This window comes from Arvicanthis niloticus, chromosome 7 (assembly GCF_011762505.2).
Source record: "Arvicanthis niloticus isolate mArvNil1 chromosome 7, mArvNil1.pat.X, whole genome shotgun sequence".
In the NCBI taxonomy this organism is placed as follows: Eukaryota; Metazoa; Chordata; class Mammalia; order Rodentia; family Muridae; genus Arvicanthis; species Arvicanthis niloticus.
Window position 1 is genome coordinate 85,948,215 of NC_047664.1, and position 22,609 is coordinate 85,970,823.

The 22,609-nt window shown below is 39.7% G+C and overlaps 1 protein-coding gene across 1 annotated transcript in view; it reads right to left on the reverse strand.

Moving 5' to 3' along the window:
- Positions 1-22,609, reverse strand: part of Tmprss11a (transmembrane serine protease 11A) — a 51,276-nt gene that overhangs the window by 8,912 nt on the left and 19,755 nt on the right. The window contains exons 4-6 of the mRNA XM_076938728.1: positions 12,017-12,084; positions 8,943-9,103; positions 886-1,057 (exon numbers count right to left, since the gene is read on the reverse strand). Of these exons, the coding sequence (XP_076794843.1) occupies positions 886-1,057; positions 8,943-9,103; positions 12,017-12,084 (401 nt within the window). The remainder of the gene's footprint in view (positions 1-885; positions 1,058-8,942; positions 9,104-12,016; positions 12,085-22,609) is intronic.

Below are 22,609 nucleotides of genomic sequence, written 5' to 3' on the forward strand. Positions count from 1 at the left end.
CCCTTCCAGAACACGACAGGACTTCAGATCAGTTCATACAAATCTATTATCTGCATTAGAGGTTTCTCAGAATAAGATTGCATCAGGTAGGACAAGGTTTCTCAAGTATTAATGTGCACACAAATGATTTGGGGCTCTTATTAAAATGCAGCTCCCGAGTCTGTAGCTCTGGGATAGGGTTTAACTATTTTGCTATCTCACCCATTCCTTAGTAATATGGGGGTCTTCTGCTCTTAAACTGCTTTTTGAGTGGCAAGGCAGGTGGTGTACTGCCTACCACTTTGTCATCTGAAACTTTGTAAAAATATCCCATCTTGTCACACTCTCTTTAAGTATTCCACCCAGTTCAGAATTTACTCTCCCAGGTAAGATCTGGCCAGATTACGTCTCACATGTCACATATTCCAGTTTTGATCTTTAAAGATGTAATGCAAATCACAGTCAAACTTTCGCAACCAATGTCAGTGCTTTAAATTTGACCTGAGCAGTTCTGCCTCACTCCCTGCCCTGCTTGAAGACTTTATCTTCAGTTTATTACCTAGCATTCTCATGAGACTGACCAAGTGTTTAATGAAACAGGCACTAATGTTAAGTGGAGAACATTAATTAATAAAGGGTTGGGTTTATCAGCAAATTGTTGTATTAGAATAACTTCTGCTATAGTTGCAATTTCTTTAGTTAAACTCTGAAGACTTAATTATTGGATTCTGGGATAATGTTCAGCACTCCTTTCTTCCCACCAAACTTTCCAAATAAGTTTGCAAGTACAACATCGTTTTAGAAAAGGACCAGGAAGATTTTCTTATTTTATTTGATTGGTAGTAGAATATGAAAATATTCATGAGTTTAAAGAAACTGGGTACTGACTTAAGTTCAATAACTTACGTTCTAAAACAGTGTGCTGCAGTGACGACCCACATGTTACCAATCAACGTGCCCCCACACTGATGGATGTTGCTGCGCTGAAGGGAAACTTGCCAAGGCCAGGCACCCTTGGCTGCAGGGTTTCCAGACACTATTCTGTTGGCAATTAATGGGATAGCTCGCTTGCCACAATCTGAAAGAGATGAAACCATTTATAAGAAATGCCTGTCTAGCTTCGGATGCAGAGGATCCCACAGAATGCTACAAGGCAGACCTTGCCCCTGTCACATTTTAGGCATGACTGTTCTTCATTCTTTGTGTTTCCCTATGCATTGATACATTGTATAGTCCAACCTTTGTCTATGTGGATATCTGTTGTTTGTGAAGCTTTACTAAACTATAACATACTGACAGTATTAGCCCCCTGGACTCACAATTGGTAGTTACACAGTTACTCCAGCAGCTCCCACGAGATTATTGATTTGCAGTTGTAGGTAATCCAACAGTGTTGGGCTCTTACCAAGGAGTCCTCATCAGAAGGACAACTCCTTTTAGCCAGCTAAGCTGTGGCCTGTTTGGTGGAAACCCCTTTGATGTCTATCTTTCTAGAATGACTACATTCTAAGGTGTCCAAGGATTAATGCATCATGACTTGTCATTCATTCATCATGATGCAGGTTTCTATGTTTCCATATAAACATGACATCCACCATCAACAAGAATAAACATGTACTTCATCACATCAGAGGCTGCCTTTGTACTCCAGGCTGCTGTGAAGACAAAAAGCTTATTAGGGTCATAGTGTTGAGAGAGAGAGAGAGAGAGAGAGAGAGAGAGAGAGAGAGAGAGAGAGAGAGAGAGAGAAGATTGGTGCTTGTTCCAACAAATAAATATGATAAAAATTCATTTCATGTGTATTGATTATATTTCCAACATGGCCATCTCGGAAATTTCCATCATGTTACCTTGACTCCCCAGTGGACAACCATTTTTCTCATCTGAAAGAACAGAAGAGCTCTCACATCATGTCCACACTTCAGTCCTGTCCTTCTACATTCTATTGGCTGCACTGGACATTGAATGGCCTTTCTGAAATGTGAAAAATTTTGTTGCCCTCAAAATAAAGTAAAACTCTTTCCAGGGGAGCCTAGTAACGCATGACTATTAGTCACATTGCTTTCCAACACACCCAGGTCCCAAGTCTTTGTTGCAGCCAAGCAGACATTTTTCATGTGTAGGGAATGATGATGTCTTCAGTTGCCTGGTCTACTTGTCTTGTATACTTACTACCAGTCACTTGATTCATGGACTCTCTTCTTGCTATTTCAGGGGTTATTTTATATCACAACTCGACCAGATTAGCTGACTCTGTTAGACACTTAAAGAGCTGCATATTTTCTTAAGTCATTATATCTATTAACATTTCTTCCAATTTATTTTTGCCTTCCTGTACTTTGAAATTACGGTTTGAATAAGGTCATGTCTTAGTCACAGTTGTATGACCAGCTCCTGAGATGCTTTTGATGCTGTATTAATAGATGTTAAAAGGTATTAGAGAAATCAGAAAAAAGGAAGTGGTGCAGGTGTTTGCAAGATACAGAAGCAAGAGAGTGGCGTGCTGCTGAGGTTCTTTACCATATATGGTGCTTTGAGTGCTTGGCCTGGGGAATGGCACTGTTACAGGTGTGGCCTTGATGGAGGAAGTGTGCCACTGTGCTGGTGGGCTTGGAGACCCTGCTCCTAGCTGCCTGGAAGACAGTAGTCTCCTTTCTGCCTTTGGAATGACAATGTAGAACTCTCTGCCAGCCCCACGTCTGCCTGGATATTGCCATGCCCCAACCTTGATGACAATGGACTGAACCTCTGAACCTGTCAGCCAGCCCTAACTAGATGTTGTCATTTATAATAGTTATCTTGGTCATGTTGTCTGCTCACAGCAGTAAAACCCTGAGACACCGTGTTTGTAAAATCTTTCAAAATTCAGGTCACAGCAAGTTTTAATGAACTGATAAAAATCACTTCTGGGCATGAAACTAATACTAATATATTTCAGTAGTCAGTCTCAGATAATAGGTTTGTTTCTTCCGCTTGTATCTCCTTCTATCATCTTAATTTTAGCAGAAACCAGGTCTCATAGCCTTTTTTATAAAACTTAGAAAAGTAAGCCCCCTCAAAACCAGAAAATGTAATGTTGTTTTAACTTTCTTAGCCTTAGAATTAGAAAACACATAGTCTATTATTGTGAATTAGAAAAAACACGTATCACATTGTCTATTATTCTGTGAGATGAAAATGTGAATGTGGATGAGGGATTATGAGCTGATATCTGAAGATACCATAGCTGATGTAGAAACTGAACTTGCTGTGTAAGCTAACTAGACTTGCATGCTTGCACAGTTAGGTTCCCTGCTGATGAGCACACTGTTCAAAACCAAAATATAGCAAGAGTTGACTTGGTGTTCTCTCGGTTCATTATAATGACCAGAAATTTGCAGAGACCACTAACTATGGATTCTAGGCAGTTCACCAAACAGACAAGTTAAGACACTGGCTTTCTAACAGACATGGGATATAAGAGGCAACATCTAATTAGCTGGGTAATTTCTTACTCATTGTGTTAGACAAAAATAGTGGATAAATAAAACCCACAAATAGTTTCTGTTAATGCAGAACTGTGGTTTTCCAAGAGTGCAGGGTAAATCCTCTTGGATTCCATTGTAGGATGAGAAGAGGGAATAATTACATGGGCCCCTAGGCCTTACAATTTGTCTTAACCAAAACATGCCTGCTTTTGTCGTCTTTGTTTACTTAAGATTATATATAAGCTTGTTTTTCTCATAGAGTTTAAGATGAAAAGACTTTAAGAAGCTCCAGCATAAACTGTGTTTAAAGCACTTCTCAGACATGTTCCTAACTAATTAGATGCTGTGGATTAAGAAAATATTTTAGGTGGACACAGTGGCACAGGCCTGTGTCTCAAGAAAATCACAAAACAGATGCTTTCTCAAAAGATAAGTAAAAAATGAAAAATAAAACTATCACATATCATTATATAACATTGGAAGAGATCATCTTTAAGGGTAAACTCTGCCGATTTACAACAAAGTTAGAAATCTGACCAAAAAAATGAACTTTATGTATATATAAAATAATATGTTGGAAAAAATGAATATTTACAATTTGTACTTAGAAGTGAGTAACACTTGGGAAATATGATGGTGGAAGTTGCATAAAACTGGTGACAATTTAGTTAAAGGGACTCACAGGACAAGGTAGTGATAAACTACAGGGCCATGTTCCTCAGAAATAGTTTCTGCAACCCATTTCTCTTTAAGGAAAACAATTATTTGTCGTTCTGCTAACTCTTTATAAATCCTATATGAGTCATATGAGTTGCTGGGGACAGTGACCTTTATGAAGGAGAAACTTAAGAAAATAATGAACTCCATATCATCCTTGAAAATATCCACCAATCACAGTGAAGATGCAGCCACTCAAGTTTCAGTACTTAGCCTACTGAAGAAACAGAATTTGTTTTGGTTTTTTTTTTTTTTTTTTTTTTTTTTTTTTTTTTTTTTTTTTTTTTTTTATCTAAAGAAGTTTGGTAGTTTGTAAGTTTCTTGAACAAACCACACACACACACACACACACACACACACACACACACACACTGGTGTCACTAAAAGACTGGTCTCTACTGAGTGCTTCTTCCCTTGTCCCCTGAAAGAAAGTTACTTGTCTTAGGTTTCTGGGGAAAAGTGACCATTTTCTATCTACTTCTTTATTCTGAGAAAAGATGCTCTTTTTTTGTCTTGATAATGATGTCAGAATTAATGATTCTTTGGAAAGGGCACAAAGAAAATGTCAATTCCAAGACTTTCTCACCAGTAACTTTTCTTTAAGTTAACAGAATCCAGATCATGCAGCAATGCAGTATATCAGCAGTCTGTTCAACAGAAGGGTGATATATCCTGAGTTTGTCACTCCCCTGGTGCCCATCTATCTGATATGCTTCTGTACAACTCCTATGGCTCCAGCTGTATATGTAGGGAGGATGGCCTTGTCGGGCAAAGGTGGGAGAGGAAGTCCTTGGTCCTGAGAAGGCTGGACGCCCAGTGTGGGGGAATTCGTGGGTGGGGAGGTGGGAGTGGGTGGGTGGGGGCACATCATCATAGAAGCAAGAGGATGGAGGGGTGGAATAGGGGGTTCCTGGGTGGAGGGGAATGGGGAAAGGGGATAACATCTGAAATGTAAATAAAATATCTAACAAAAATATTGGGGTGCTTGCTCCCAACAAAAGAATGGGTATTTGTTAGAAAGAGCCTGTGGTGGTTTGAATGATTTGAATGAGAATGACACCCTGTAGTCTCCTGTATTTAAATGACTTGTTCCCATTAGTGTAACTGTTTGGGGAAGGTTAGGAGGCATGGCCTTGGTGGAAGAGGTATATCACTGAGGGCAGCCTTCGGGGGTTCAAAACATGTACCATTCCCGTTAGCGCTTCTCTCCCTCCCTCTCTCCCTCCTCTCTCTCTCTCTCTCTCTCTCTCTCTCTCTCTCTCTCTCTCTCTCTCCCTCCCTCCCTCCCTCCCTCCCACCCCTCTCTCACTCCTGGTTGTTGTTTCAGGATATGAGCTGTCAGTCACTGCTTCAATGTCACGTCTGCCTGCCTGCTGCCATGCTCCCACCATGATCGTCATGGACTCACCTTCTGAAACTATAAGCCCCAATCAACTCTTTTCTTCTAAGAGTTACCATGGCCACAATGCTTTGTCATGGCAATAGACAAACAACTAAGACAGAGTCTCTATCTTCTTTGCTTTGGTTAAGTTTCTGAATACATTTTTTTTCTTACTCCAACAACTTATCATTAAGTCATTGGTGCTTTTGAATGGCAAGCAAGGTAAAAGGCTCATGATTGCACATTAGAATTTTTGATTAGATCTTCATTGATTTAGTATCAGGAAAAATACAAAATGTCCATCTCCAGGAATGAGTCCAAAGCAAACACTACAGCAGCATCATTGGAAATAGTATTTCTCCCTTCTCTGTTTTGCTTTTGACAGAATCTTGCTCCAATGCCCTGGCTGACCTGAAACTCACTATTTATACTGGTTTGGCTTAAAGTTAGGACAATTCTCCTGCCTCTGCCTCTTGAGTGTTGGAATTAAAGGCATCTATCTCCATGCCTGTCTCTGTAATTGAATTTCTAAGAATAAATTTTTTAGGGAGAATGTTACATTAAAAGGTTGTCTGTCAGTTCCTAGATGATTAATTCCAACTTTTATAAAATACTTTTTTTTCTTTCCAAGTATAGGCATGAAAAAATATTTTACTTAATTTAAAGTGACCATCCCTAACACTTTTTGGAGGTAAGAAAATTTAGCAGCATTAGTGGTTTTGCAAACTACAGCCCTTGTGATGGGAAATGGGGCACACTGCCTCTGACATACACAGTGAGCTGTTTTGTTAACAGTGCTAACCTTAGAAATACAAAGAAGTTGACTGTACCTTCGTTTTCCCAACATGTATCCAGTTAAAAATCCACACTGCACAGTTAGTTATTCACACAAAATAGATTCTTGTTAAAGTATGGAAGAACTCTGAGCTGAAAAGTATGTCTAGATTTAACTTAAGTTCTGTCATTTTCTAATTTTTTGAATAGTGCTCAAATAAAATGTTTTCTGAGAAAATAGTTCTATGCATTTTTTGAGAATTTTGTACACTGTGTTTTGATCACATTTACCTCTCCCGCACCTCCTTTCCTGACCCACACCCCCTCCTTACCCACCCAGCCTTGTATCTTTTTCATTTCTTTCCTTCACCTTCACATTCATCCATGTTTGTTGCTCATATATTCTTGTGCTCTTCTAAAGGAACATGGCCAATTTGTCAAGAGCAACACTCTGAGAGAAGAGTGACTCTCTCTCTTAGCAGTTACCAGTTTGCTCTTACCTGTGAAAGCTGCCTTAACAGAGAACCGGAGAGGACTCAGTCAGAAAACTGCTTAGCATCCACATAAGAAAACCCTAGTTTGGAGCTCTAACAATCATACAAAAATCTGGATATGGCAATAGTGAGGTCCTGTAACCATAGCACTGGGGAGGTAGAAACAGTAGGATCCATATAATTCACTACCAAGACAGTTTAGGCAAAACCACTGTACTCCAAATTTAGCAGGAGCTTCTGTCTCTAACAAAACAAACAAACAAACAAACAAACAAACAAACAAGGTAGAAAGAGATAGAAAGACATCTCAGGCACACACACACACACACAGAGAGAGAGAGAGAGAGAGAGAGAGAGAGAGAGAGAGAGAGAGAGAGAGACCTGCCCCTTGAAGACTGTGTCTGAGCTCTGTGGTCTATAGTCTTTTTCTAGCTACTCATAAACACTGTGCATTTAAAAATTCTGAAAATTCTGAAAATTCTGGCCTTTTATAGTTCTTGTGCTTTCTCCTTCTAGTCAATCAATTTCCAAAGAACATGTAATTTACCAGAGTCTGAAGCAATAGTTTTCTGGTGCTGTATTATGTTTTCTAATTTCCTATATATTTTCCTCGTACTTTTGTGTTGTCAAGAAGAATAAACACTGTCCTTGCACTTTTACAGGTTTTTTTTAAAGGTGCACACACAGGGGTGGACAATTACTTGCAGGTAACTCAAATCAGGTTCTCCACAGGAACATCCTCTTTTTAAATATAGTACAATCATTAAAGTACATGAAACTTGCAAGCTGAGCCCATATGGAACAGGAAGGCCCAATGGCCCAGGACCATGTCAAGCTTATCTCTGGATAGTGCAGACGTTTGAGTTCCTGAAAATTTAACTCATTGTTGGAAATTACAGACAGCCTGTCATGTAGCTCATAGGAACGGACATTATTTCACAACTGCCATACTTAAAGTGGATCACAATTTTGGCAGGCTGCTCCCTTCCAGTTGGGAGGGGTCTTATGGATGTGTGCTCTTAGTAACTGACTGCATGTCATATGAGCAGGCACCTGTTCATCCATTACCTTGGTTGCTCATTTCCTAATGAGGTTTCCTCTTCAAAAGTCAGCTTGACCCTTACAAGGGCAGGGCACCCTGCTTTATTTCTAACACAAATCACTAGTTCTTGCTGTCATAAATCTGGTGTCCAGTGGAGTTTATGAGATAATCTGTACCTCTCTGCTGGAAGAAGCTGTTGTGATTGCACGAAGTCTGCAGGATCAGTAGATTTCTGGCTAGGTGAGCTCCTCAGCATCTCAAATATGCTGATACAAGGATAGATTTCCAGGAGACAAAGATCGTAGGGTTCCAACATTTGTTTAAGCTCAAAACCCCCCTTTCATTACGCCCATCAATAAATTAGACTTCAAGATTTGAATCTTGGCTTCTCTTAATTATTGTGTTTCTTAAAGATTTTACAGCAATAGAATTCCCATACTTATTAAGATTTATAAATTAAACTCATTACTGTATGTAAGGTGTACAGATGGCCCTTGATAGAAATAGACTTTGTACAATTAGAGAGGTGACATTAGTGTAATGAATGAAGATAAACAGAGAAGAGCAAATGAAGTAGTATATAAATATATAAGTTACAGTCACTTGTTTTTTCCACTGACTTGCAAGGAATTATTTATCGGCTGTCTCTAGCGCCTCTGAACACAGGTTACCTCTTTTCTAAATCTTACAGGAAGAAGAATAAAAGCTTCCTAACACCATCAAATATAGAAACTACCTATGTTTTTAAAGGCTACAGGTGAGTTGTGTCTTTAGAAGGTCCCACCTAGGAATCAGTTATTGCTTAATTTCCCTTGCTTATTCGTGGAGCCAGTGGCTGGGTTGGATTAACCCTGCTCATGGTAAAGATGCTTTTTACCAAGAGATGAGCACCAATCGGCTACTTCCAGGAAAATCACTTGATGACTAATGTCAGACATACTTTCATCAGAGAATAATCCAAACCTGAAATGCCTCATCTTTAGGTTGAACTTTTTTTTCATAAGATTTCTTACTACTCTTTGGAATGGGGTTGACAGGTGAGTTTGAGTGCACGAAGAATTTTATTATGTGAGAATCAGCCTACTTACCATTAACTTGAACCAGTGAGACTTCAGCTGGCAAAGCTCTTGCTTTCCTTGCCTTCTGATTTAAGAGGCTATGGCTTGTCTTTTTTCCTATGGTCCTTGGCTCTGTAGAGGGAGGCTGGAACACCATAACCATGTCTGCTCTTGTATCATCCTCTTCTGGACTGGGAAACACCAGAGCAGGGTTCACATACAAAGGGTGCATGAGTATTGTCTCACCGTCTTCCCTGTGGCTTCCCCACCTCTGTCTTGGTGCTGAGCCTGTCAAGCGCCAGGTAATCTGCTCACATGTACGATCCTCCATATGCTACTCTCTGACTTAAATGCGTTACCCGAGTTTCCTCCTCTAGCTTTTTAAAAAAATAGCTTGACTGCATCCCCTAACATGAAGACATGTTACTGTATGTTTGTTTTGTAAAAAGGCTTGGTCCTCTCAGGCTTTTGCAACCAGTGTAGTTTTCATCCCTCAGCTGGTCAAAATGCAGAGAATAAGTAGCCAGCTGTGAGGTGCCAGTTTTGAAACGAGAAACAAGCCTTATACCCAAATCTCTGGGAATATCATGGAAGGGGGTATGGAAGATTGTAAGGGTCAGAGAATCAGGAGGTCAGCTGCAAAACAATCGTCTGGCCAAGACAGATGTTATACTCAAGAACTCTCATCAGCTATGACTGCCTGCATAAGCCCTGCATAAGACTATCCCAGTCAACAGTACTGAAGGGAAGAGGGGCCATAAGACCTGTGTTACAGTTGTGGAGCTACAAGCAGCCAATGGCTGCTGAGGGGGGAAGAGTCAGTGCGTGCGTGCGTGCATGCGTGCGCATGTGTGTGTGTGTGTGTGTGTGTGTGTGTTATCCATATATACACATGTATAGAAACAGAGGGCACAAATGTGAAACCGAAATGTTGGTGGCACTCAAGCGGAATTGTAGGATATGATAAAATGCACTGTACTCGCAACAGCTTAAAAACATAAAAACCTCCGAGGGCTTAAAGAAGCCTCATGTTCTTGTGGGCAATGAATCAGGTGCCTGATATTGAGTCACCTCTACAGCATCAGTGAGAAGTGGTTCCCTGACCCCAGGGCAGTCATTAAGGTGTGGAAACTATGCTTTGCTAGAGAGAATGTTCCTTGTTTGACTCTATTTTAAAAGTTATTTATACAGAACTTCAAGTGTCCACCCTTTAATTTTCCATTACACAAAGCTTAGAGCAACCAGTTTCGATGCATTTTAGGCAGCGATTCCTTCTACCACGTAAAATATTTGAAGAGAGCAGTGCGTGGGTTCTGGGCCTCCAGATGATCACACCTGCTTCCTTAAACAGCTCCAAGTCCAATCATCTGTGCAAGTGAATTTTCACAGAGACTCACAGCAGGGATAGGAAACCATGAAAGGTGTTTCTTTTTGGAGACGGGGAGGAGAGTGAGAACTGCGGTTCTGTGTGGGACTCTGAGCGTATGTATCCTTATGGGCAACTAACCTGATTTAGATGTTCAAACACAAATGCTAGCAATCCCTTGTCTTTATAGTTGTATACAGCAAAACATACCTACGTGGTTCATTCAAGTTTGTAAAGTTGAAAATGATACCTAATAATCTTTAATTCCCCCTATTTTTATACCACAAAACAACAGTTCTAAAAAAAATCATGAGTCTAATCTATTTGAATCTTTTGGCTAAAAATTAAGAAGGTGATATCAATCCTGAGACATGATATGTCTCACGTTACATTTTGGCTACAGAACAGGGAAGTATAACTAACTAAAATTTCACGTTAAATTGGGAAATGGGGACCCAAATATTTTTCCATCTTAAATAAGAGGAGTTAAGACGTTTTACTGAGTTTAATGTCCACAATTATTATATAATCAAAACTGGCTAAAAATTAAGAGTTTCTCAGGCTATGGTGATTTCGCTAAAATACTACAAAACTTAGAATTCAAAGGCAGAGGGTATACAATGTAGAAAGTTTCAGCATTTATATGCTGTTTACATTCTAAATTACCCAACCATTTTATAATAACTTCATTCAGGGGCTGGAGAAATGGCTCAGTTGTTAAGAGCACTTGCTGCTCTTGCAAAAGACCAGAGTTCAGTTTCCTGCACCCACATGGTGGCTCACAGACACTCTCTCTTCTGGCCTCCAAGGGTGTGCAGGACAGGAGTGATGAACATATGGACATGCAGACAAAACACTAATTAGAGTAAAATAAACTTTTAAAAATTTTTCATGGAAGTCATGAGTTATCACATGTACAAAACTCTAGTTGAACCTTCAAAAGTGCATTGGTCTACCGGTAAGAAAATGGTTACTACCCTTCCCTTCCAATAAATCCGGCTAAGTGTTCTACTTGCTCTCTCATCAAGTTTGTTTTGTTTTTGTTTGTTTGGGTTTTTTGTATATGTTTGTTGTGCAAAGTCGTGGGTTTCATAGTTACATCTTTGTTTGAGTATCTTTTTTCTCTTTGAAATGATTCATACAAACTCATGGGTTTGTGCCTGTCTGTTCTGCTGTGTGATTTCTTTTTTTAATAACAAAGTTGAAACCTCTGAGTAGTTTCAACGACTGATATGAGTCGTACCTCCCCACCCAAGCAAAAGGGAGCATCAATTACAACACGATCATCTTTTGGTTTGGGCATGTTGCCTGACACTAGGGCTTGGTTACGGGTAAAACTTATGATCCGATTTTGTAGTACACTTCACCTTCATGGTGTTTTTGAAACGCCATATCTGTCAGAAATATAGGTGCATGCAGAGACACGGCCTGGGTTTACCCAGGGCTGTGGATTAAGGTGGATTTCGGGTGGCACAGCCAGTGGGTAGGGCTTCAGTGCTCACCCTATCCGTTGTAACCGCCTCTTGGGTAACATCGGCATATCACTACTCTCCTCCCCACATCTTAGCTTCTGAATTCTCAGGATAGATTATGCCCTGTACCTTGAAGCTATTCTAGAGACAATATTTCTAAAGAGCCCTGGTAGAAGGTCTAGAGACATTAGTTATGTGAGGGGCCCCGGGTCCTTTCCCTTTGTTCTTTCAGTCTCGCAACTACACACTTGCCCAAATATACATACGTTAGTCTGTCTACGTGGTTTTTGACGTAGCGCTTGTTCAAGGTTGAATCTATAAATGTTTCATCTACCTGTCATTATTAAAAAAAAAAAAAACAATGTGTTAGTAGGTTATTTTATAATAAAACTATTAAACGGTAAATGAATAGAATTTTCACAGCAACAATATTATTTAAGTTAGTGAATTTTTTTTTGCAATAATTCAGTTATTTATTCCTCTAAAAAAGTCTATAAAAAGAATATAGCTCTCACCCCAAAGGTATATGTGAATGGCATTTAAAATTGGTACTTTTTATCATGTCTTTTAGTGTACTTTACCAAAGCTGTAATTTATTGTTAAATGAACATCAGATAATTTTGTATTATTTCCAACTGTTTGCTATATATAAAAGAATCTTGATGCAAAATATCTGAAGGAAAGGGGGGGAGAGGAAAGAAATTTGGAACTTCCCATAAGTGTACAGCTTTTACATTTAATAAAAAAATGCTTCTGAAATAAACATGCAAACATTCTGGATGATCCCACCCTGATTCCATCCTCTTTCCTGTTCAGTCTATGAAGAGAATTTTTGTTTCTTCTGAATTTTCTAATTTAAAAACAAAATAACTTCTCAGTTTGGAGTAATCTACAGGTTGCACATTTCAGATAAATTCTGTAAAAAACACATAAGCAAAATAATTCATGTTTAAGGGAAATGTTATACAGACTTTTCCACACAGAAGTACATAATAAAATGTAAAACCACAGTACCATTAATTTATAGTATATTTAGCACATAATCACTTGCTCTGTAGAGCCTTAGTTATGAAGTGTACAGAGGATTGGGGATTGCAGTGAAACAAAATTTTAATTCATTGTAGACTCTGAGGCTAGCCAGAAAGGGGGTAAAATAATGTTGAAATATCAAGTAAAAGTGATAGACCTCGTTTTATACCACTAAGCAAAAAGGAGGAGGAAGAGGAGGAGGAGGAAGAGGAAGAGGAGGAGGAGAAGAAGAGGAAGAGGAAGAGGAAGAGGAAGAAATTTTGACAGTAAGTACGTAGTTTCAAGCCTGCTACATCAAGATGCTATAGTCTGTCACAAGTGTGTTTGATTTCAGTACCCTCTAACAACCACTTGGTGGCGATAATGTCGTCTGAATGTAGGCACCATTGAGAATCCAGATGAACTAAATGTGGGAGAGGGAGGGGTGGAGGGAAGGAGGGAGGGAAGAGCAGAAGGAGAGGGGAAAGAAAAAGGGAAGGAGGAAGAGAATAGCAGAGGGAGAGGGGAGGGGAGGGGAGGGGAGGGGAGGGGAGGGGAGGGGAGGGGAGGGGAGGGGAGGGGAGGGGAGGGGAGGGGAGAGAAATCCAAAGTCCTGAATCCTAAAGATAAGGCCATGAAATGCAACTTTTATTTTTAAAAGAGCAAGACATACAAATGGAGGGAAGATGTTTTAGGAGTAGTGGATCAAGTTATGACTTCTTTACGGCTTTTAAAATTGTATAGACATTTCATTAGGAGCCAGGACTCTTGTTACATTAACCCTTACAGTTACTCCATGAAATAAGAGTCATTTGATTCATCATAAATACTCCATCAGTACTGTGACACATTCCAAGTTCTCGGACGCCTTCTTTTTCTCCCAGCGTAGATATGAATGAGTTTGCTAAAAGTTTGTTGTCATTAACACAATCTAGTAGAGTCAATGACTTAAAAATCCTACCTGTCACTTCAGGGCATTTGTAGCTTTGTAATTAGGAGTCGAGTGTCCTGATAATTGAACAAAAGACCCCTTTAGGGTAGTACTTAGTTTCTGCTCAGTGAGTTTGGAATGCTGCAAATTGCACTGAGATTAAATACAAAGAGGGCAACTGGAGGTTAGTTGGGTGTTTAATGAAAGGTAGGGAGAGGTTGACAACTGAAACAGATCCGCCCAGCCATTCAGCTCATTCCCAATCATTCCTGAAGTCGCTGTTTGCACATGTCAAGGTCCCTTTCTGTTAGATCCTTCCTAATTGGTTTCTTCTTTGACAGTAATCTATGTTTTCACATGAGGGTATTTCTAGGTTGAGATTGCAAAACTCAGATAGCTCTTCTACTGAGGATTGCATACACGTTCCTATTTCCAACTCAACCTCAGTTGACCTCCAGAGAACTAAAGGAACTAACCTCATGCCATAAAAAATAGATTCTGTTGTTTTATCTTAAGTATAAGAATGGTACCATAGAAACTATGATGGGATATACATTTTAAAAAGTAATCACTCGTTTTAATTGTAGAGATATGTCCATGTGCCTGCTCATCCATATATGGACTGCATGCGTGGAGTGCCAGGGCACCGAAGACGCTAGAGATAGAATCTCAGACAGTTGGGAGCCATCAGGTGTGGGTGCTGGGAGCTGAACTCGCATCCTCTGGAAGAGTGGTTAAATGCTCCTCACCTCTCAGCCAATTCTCCAGCTTGACATAATTTTTAAAATACCTTTAGCTTCAGTAAAGCTTGCTTGAAGTTACTGTTGCTGCAGGGATGGAGTCATTACATTTAAACTTTGTCAACATCAGTAGCAGACATCCAATGGCTTCAAGTCTCTTGCCACCCTGTCTGTACAACCCTCTTTATGCCAGTACCAGACCTGGCCTCCATTATCCTGCTTACTTGATCTCTGACTTATTGGGTCCTTCTACCTTCTGGTAATCTTGCTTCTCTGAATCCCAGTTTTCCTTGGAGATCTCTCTCAGGAAATCCTCTGGGGTTTAGTTGATCCTTCCTTTTTGGGCGAATCTCACTTCCTACTGTGTTGATTTTTCTCATCCAATTTACACTTTCTACATATTTATATATTTATTAATATAAGCATATTATTCCTTTTATCAAACCGTAAAGAATTGTGTGCAAACGTGGTGATTTTGTTTTCCTAGTCTGTAATGTGTGTAATGGTAGCTATAACTGCTTGTTTTTGTAGAATGAATAAATAAAAGAGAGAAATTTTGTATCAGGGAGCGTCATGTTTACCAGTTTAATGTTAGAATTAAATGTTTTCTTTACATAAGCTGAGATCAGTGCTTCTGTACAAAAAGGAAAATTGCATGTGGACTTGTAGAAGCATTTTTTTCCTTCTTATCATGGCACTCCCCAGTAGTTTGCCTCCCTGTGGCAAGTTGTTCTACACTGAGTCTCCATGTGGTAAATGTAGAACTCAGTATCGCTACTGTCCGCTAACTGGGTGCTAAGTTCAAACTCTTTTGCATGTGAGCACATTCACTTGCCTCATCAACAGTCAGAGGTGAATACTATTATCATGTACATTATTTGGATGAGGAAATGACTTGCCCTAACTGACACAGCATTGAACCACAGAATCAGAATTAGTCCTAGGCTGGCAAGCGTCTCGGCTTGATAATGTCCTCAGGGTACCAGCCTGAGGATGAGTACCTGGCACCAGGAGCTCCTGATCACAATGGCCAGTGACCTGTGCCTACTTGAGCCAGAAACTGCAAAGCTCTGCAAGATCTTCCAAAAATAAACAGCAGATCTTAGTACTTTTTACTGTGATCCAGTTATAATGTCGTTTTATTGACTGGAAATTCTAGATACTGCATATAGTGTGCATTGAGAGGCCAGAGGTCCATTTTATACGTCTTCCTCAATCATTTTTCACCATTTTTTTCCTCACTGAGCCTGGAGCTCACTCATTGGCTAGACTGACTGGGCCGTGAGATCCAGGCAATCTCCTGTATCTGCCAATCTTGTGCTGCAGGGATAAAAGCTTTTGTGCCTGGCATTTTAAGTGGATGGTAGGGATCTGGGTTCAGCTCTTCAGCCTTACACAGTAAACACTTTAGTGACTGAGCCATGTTGCCCAAATGTGGGGGAAGGGGTTGAAAAGTGAGGTCTAAATCCTTCCTTCGGGTTGGATGGAGCATAGCCAGCCTGGGCACCAGGCAGTGTTTACAGCATTTCTAGGCTTGACGAACTGAGATAAGGTCTACTACCTCTTCTGGCTTTGAACACAGAGCTACATCTACTGGAGAAAGGAGTTGGATCCAGGGTCACCTGAGGTCTGGAGATGTGGGTGGAGTGACATGGAAGTGTGGCTTTCTGATTACCTTAAATCAAAAGGGAATGAGATCACTAAAGAGGGTGTGATATTTCATAATGTTGTCAGTTGCTTGCACTACTCTTTTCAATGTCTCTTTGTAGAATGCCTGAAGGAAATGCACACCCGTGACTAATCACACATTGCTGGATTTACTGTGCTGGGTAACCGTATCCCAACTTGATTAATATTCCTGAGATGGGAGAGGCAAAGTACATAGGTCTAAAATGAAAAGGTTACAATAAAACATTATAAAAGATAAAGTGCTTTCAGTGTGCCTCAAAAATCAGGATCTACAGATTACCTTTGGAGAGATATAACAAATAGGCATCTATTTAAAATAGTAAATATTTAAAAGCAGGGACAAAAATATTTAAAAGCAGGGACAAAGCCAGGGACAGAAAGTCACCATGTAGAAAGCTCATGTCCTCTCCAAGCTTATCTCTTAAATCCCTAATTTGGGTAGAGAGAGACTGACAGACACACAGACACACACACAAACTGAGATTTTATTCAATCTCTTTTTAACGTCCAATGTGTTACTGTATTTTTGATTGTGAATTAGTAATCTGCATATATTACAGGTTACCCAGGGGGAGTGAAGTCTGTGCCACACGTCTATATTATGATCAGAGATCATGATATAATAATATTGCTGCCCTTCTCAGAAAGCTCTCCTCCAACAGCACACTCATACACAGCTTTGTGCAACTATAGATCACTTACACTAAACGTGAGTGTAAAGTTATGGCCGTCAACACTCTCTCTTTGTTATGCTTGCTTCTATTACTGTTTTCCTCCCCAAACACCCAAAAAATATATATATTTTGAAAAGTAAATGAAAGAATTTTAGGTTTTAATCATTTCATCTTCGACTTTAGCTGAGCCTCTCCACACCAGGAGAACAATTTACTAGAAAAGGATCACATTTGAAGTTACCTACATGGCTCCAGATTTTTTTTTCTCCATTAGTTAGTAGCTAGACTTTAAACTTGGAAGCTTAGTTCTCTCTCTTGGGGAAGATAATGACATCCATACTATGCTGATAAATATTAGCGATGAACTATACAACTCCTGTCCTTTATCAGGATTCACATGAAACAGGTCTATAGATATCCACACCATTCCTAGCCAGCCCTGCCTGCCTCAGTTCTGGAAGGAATGAAGTCTGAGTCCTCTAGTGGACTCAAGTACTTTCCACTCCCATATTCTCAGCCAACGTGCATGAAATGTCTTCTGGTTCTGCTAGTTTTTAATTATCATTATAAGGTCTCACTATGTAGCTCAGGCTGGCCTCAGACTTGTGATTACTGAATTGGACCACCATTTTGTTTTGTCTTTGTTCTTTCCTCTCATTTAAATTTTCGTCAAGCTTCGGAACTCAATGTCTTCTTTCAAGACATGCATCATCCATAGCTCAAATCCAAACAATGGATATCTCTTGTGTCTCTCTCTTGGTGTGAATTCAAACATCAGATTTTCTTTAACATTGTTGCTAGGTTGAAGCTCACGACCGTCAAGGCCTTGCTGCTGTTTTGTCTCAGTATCACTTCTGCTGTGGTGTTCATCAAATCCAGATCCCTCACTCTGACTTCTAATTGGCGTTGTTCCTAAAATAACTCTGTAAAAAAAAATTACTACCTGCAAAATTCATGATGTCTTTGTCTTTAATATCTGAGTAGGATAAAGACAGATGCAGAGACCCATGGGCAAACATCAGGGGGAGCTCGGAGAGAGTTGTGGGAGAGCAGGAATAGAAACGAGCAAGCTGGAAGGCTCGAGGACACCGCAAGAAGATCCAGAGTCAACAAACCTGGGACCACGGGGGCTCACGGAGCCTGGGCCGCCAACCAGGGATCATACTGGAGCTGTACCTAGATGCCCTACATATTTGTGGCAAATGTACAACTTGGTCGTATGTGGGTCATCTACCAAGTGAGGTGGGGGGGCTGGGGGTTGTTTTGTCCTCTGATTTCCTTTCCCCCTACCTAGACTGCCTAGTTGGGCCTCAGTGAGAGAGGATGTGCCTAGTCCTGCTGGGGCCAGATGTCTTAGAGTGGGATGGTACCCAAAGGGGACTTTCCTTCTCTGAAGAGGAGGAGAGAGGACAATAGGGAGAGGGATTTATAAGGGTGGGAGTGGGAGGAGAGGACAGAGTGGTGATTGTAACCAATATATAAGATGAATTTTTTTTTAAGGCAAGAACAACAAAAAAAATTACTACCTATATCCAAATGTTTTGTCTCTATAACTCTAGATAAAAAAAAATCAAGGACATTTTGAGGATAATTTGGGGCCCTGTTTCTGGTGTTTCTGAGCATAAACGAGGTAAAATGAAGAACTTCTTTGGCATGGGGGTAGGTTCTCAGTACATAGGGAAAGTGAAGAAAACTCCGACTGTTGCCATGGTTTGCAGTCTCATGGGACCAGGATAACTGACAGAGAATACTGTGTCAGAAACAAAGAGCAATGGGACACGGGAAATACACTCACATAGATGATTCTTCCAGAAGACCACTGTCTTGGGGACAGATGTTCAGTAAGGATGTGATTCTCAAACCATAGTGCCTGCTTTCACAGCCTCATTGCATCGTTTACCCAGATAATCAAAATGTGGGTTCTTGAGCATGTTAGGTTTTCTGTACCTTCATGTTCCCACTTGTAAAATTTTGGCTGTAATTTATCTCCCTCAAAGGGTTGTCATGGAGGAGTAAGTGGAGTAAATGTATAAGATGCACAAGGTGTTATTTCATTCTATATATACACATAGATGGATTTATATATTATTACTGCCATTATGGTATCACAAGTTTCTAACTTCCATATGTTTAATGGTCCTAGTGGTTGCAAATATTTTTGATATTTCTGAAAATATTCTCCAAGTAAAACGACCTTTCTGTGGTTCTCCTTATCCTCACAAGATCTGGATAGAAATGAAATATCCTGTCCCTTGTGTGATTTTATTTTGCCTTACAGTGGTGTGAAAACTGGAGAGTCAGTAGAAACTGTACTTTGAGTGTTGAATTTCAATCTTTTCTTGGATTAGCAATATGGATGTGACATGTTCTTCCAGTGCTGGGCAACAGTATTCAGCAACCTGATATGTTTTAGTGATTTTTTTTTGCATATGAATATCTGAAATAACCCAAGCTATCTATCAGTTTATTATAAGACAGGCCTTGTATGAAATTAGATTGTCCAACTCTGGGCTAATGTATATGGCTTGGGTGTCTTTAGGGCAGCCCAGGCTGAGCTGTGACGTTTGGTAAAATAAATGTATCACATGCCTTTTTGCCTTATAATATTTTCAGCTTATCTTGGTCTCATTGTGGTAACGTGATAACAACTTAAAGAATATTTTTCCTCATGCCAGGAAACCAGTCTCCTCTAAAGGATATTAGGGGATATCTACAATCCCTCACAATATTTCTCCGAATTGGGAGTTTTAGCAATATTGGGGCATGAACTCAATTTACTTTTACATCTCCATTCAAATGGGTAAAGCCAAAACTATGAGGCAGAACAGGATCGGCAGCCGTCTTTCTTGGTGATCCAATTAGTATCCACATAGGAAAGAGAAGAAGCTGGTTTTACTCATTAGGATTTAGCAACTATTAAGAGGAGTGGCTCAGGATGTGGCTTGAAGCCGTCCAGGAAGTCCTGTAAAGGACTCTGTAAGGGAAGGGGAGAGCGCCTGTGATTTAAGCTAGTGAGATAATACAGAGCTTTTCCTGACCACAGGGATCCTCCTGGTCTGCTTTACCTTTGAGATTCTCCTATACTTACAGCCCTCTACACACACTTTAATCCTTAATTATATCCTGCCCTGCTTTCCAACTCCATGCGCGTCACTCACATCTCCCCCTAGAGATTGCAACAACTTGAAAAGACAGATCATATTTCCTTTACTGAAAGACCTATGCGCCAAGAAAAACAATAAGCTTAATACTCATATTAAGAGAAGCTTAGGCTGCTGCCTGTATGTGGGATATGTTCTTCTAGCTGGGCCGCGGTATCTGGCCTCAATGGAAAGGAAGTACCTAGTGGTCCCCACCCACTCAGAGGAGAAGGGGAGTGGGATGAGAGAGGGAGTGTGGGAGGGGTTACTGCGAGGGGGCAGTGAGATGGATGTAAAGTGAATGAGCAAAAAAGCAAAATTAAGTTTAAAAAAAATAAAAAATAAAAGAAAAGCTTAGAATGCTTAGCTGTTTTTGAAAGCTAGCTGATTAGATGGTGTCTAAAAACCAGTTCTCTGTTAACGTCACACTCGAGAGTGTTCACTAGATAAATTTAAGAGATAATATAAGACATAACATTTTAAAATTATTAGAAAAATATGGTAAAATGTTTTTGATTGATCAGGAGGAAAGAACTATCAAAGAACTTTCAAAAACAGTTATAAGGCTCAGACAGTTGTTCTGACTGCACAGATTTCCATTTTATAATCAATACGAATAGAAGAAAAAGGTTAAGTGTGGTGTTTACAACAAATGCAAGCTTGGTATCTAGAAATTATATGTAACGCCTAAAAAATATGTAAGCAAACAATAAAGATATAGGCAAAGAATATATACAAAAAATGTGTAGAAAAAATGCCCCCAAAGGAATGAAGTACTCAGTAGTAAATTGAAAAGTACAAATTAAAATAACGCAATAAGAAAATACTGTTACTTTATGACTACTGATATGCATACATATGAGCCGCAAATAATACCAAGAAAAGGAAAATAATCTCAATTTATATGATGTGAGCTAGATATTTGTGTATTCTAGGTAGGTTGAATATAAAATGTCTTCAATAGGCTCTCTAGCCGGGTTGTAGTAACCTTTATCAAAGCACTCAATATTATCAAAATGTAAAGGTATCATTATTTATTACTTTTCCATAAGTGAGACCAAATACCTGACATACACAACTTGAGAGATGAAAGACTATTTTATCTCAGTCTACTGTTTGATAAAGTTCTTTGTCAGGGGGAGGATATGGACCCTTTAGCAAGTAAGGCCTAGCTAGCCAAAGTAGGGCGCTAGCGACAGGCAATTGAAGGCTATACAGGACCCCTGGTTTCTAGGGAACTCTTTTCCTCTTTTCTGATTGGCTGTGCCACAACAGCTATATGCTCACTACTTTTTCCCAGCTGTGGTGCTGTTTGAGGATGCTGTGGAACATTTAGGAAATGAGGCCTGGCTAAGAGAAGCAGGCAACTTCAAGTTTGTCCTCAGGCCCTGGTTATATTGCTGCCTCTTTCCTTGTCTACCATGATGCAAATGTGATCTTTGTCGCTCACTGCCTCAGCATGGTGTTCTGCCAAGTGCAAGGGACCAACCAGCTATGAACTGAGATAAAAATAAATATTTCTTCCCTCAAGCTATGTCTGTCAGCTTTCCAGTCTCATTTATGGAAAACTTCACACAAGTATTCCTTTCCATTTTGAAGATAGTTTTCTATCACCAAGAAGACAGTCTTCACCAGATACCCGATCTGTTAAGAACGTGATATTAAACTTCTGAACTTCCAGAACTATTTAAAATAAAAGTGTGTTGTTTAAGTTACACTGTCTGTGGTATTCTTTGTTATAGAAACAAAGAAAGAGTAAGACATACCATTTTGGGTAAGATGTGAGGGAACACAAATCAGTATGTACTGCAGATCAGAGAATGCGCTGATTCAGCCACTCTCAAGAATGGTCCTTAACCAGTGAATGAAATTATGCCCAGTGAACTGGGAGTTCTGCTTCCAGAAATACTTGGAATTATCAATAACAGGAAATGAAGGGATATGATTAGGACATTTCTCACAATGACTAACAGAAACAAAGGAAAGAAATGGCAGGTATAAACTATTTGGGGGAAGTTACAATGAATTCAATGCACAATCAGCGCAGATAGTTCTTGCAAAAAGATTTGCATAAAAACAAAACGGAACAGAAACGGTCTGCAACACAAGAGGTAAGTTTAAAGAATGCTCACATAAAACAAAATATCATTTTACAAGAATGATTTTAAACAAACACAAATTCTCACAAAACAGAATGGTGACCTGAAGGGGAAGAGATATGTGTATGTTTTATGAGGATAAAGGACATTAAATATGTAGCAGGCCATGGGGTCCCATAGCTTACTTGGTTAAAGTACTTGTCCCATAAATATGTACTGACAACCATTAAAGACTCTGAATATACTTCTGAGAATAATATGTCATTATTTAAGTCAACATCTGTCCCTGGGGCACTCACATGCCTAGACACTCACACATAACTGACCTTTGAAAATCAAACTCAGTTTCTGTTACACATGTATTTCCAAATTTTGTTCATTTCTTTTATTTTTAAATAATTAAAGATAATAAAGTGAGATACAGCAAAAAAGCTAACACATCAACATTGGGCAAAACAACCAAACAGAAGAAAAAGAACCCAAGAGAAGGCACAAGAATTAGAGACCCACTCATTCAAGTGCTCAGGAATCCCCTGAATTCATACTGTAGATGCATAGGACCTGCTGCAGACTCGTGA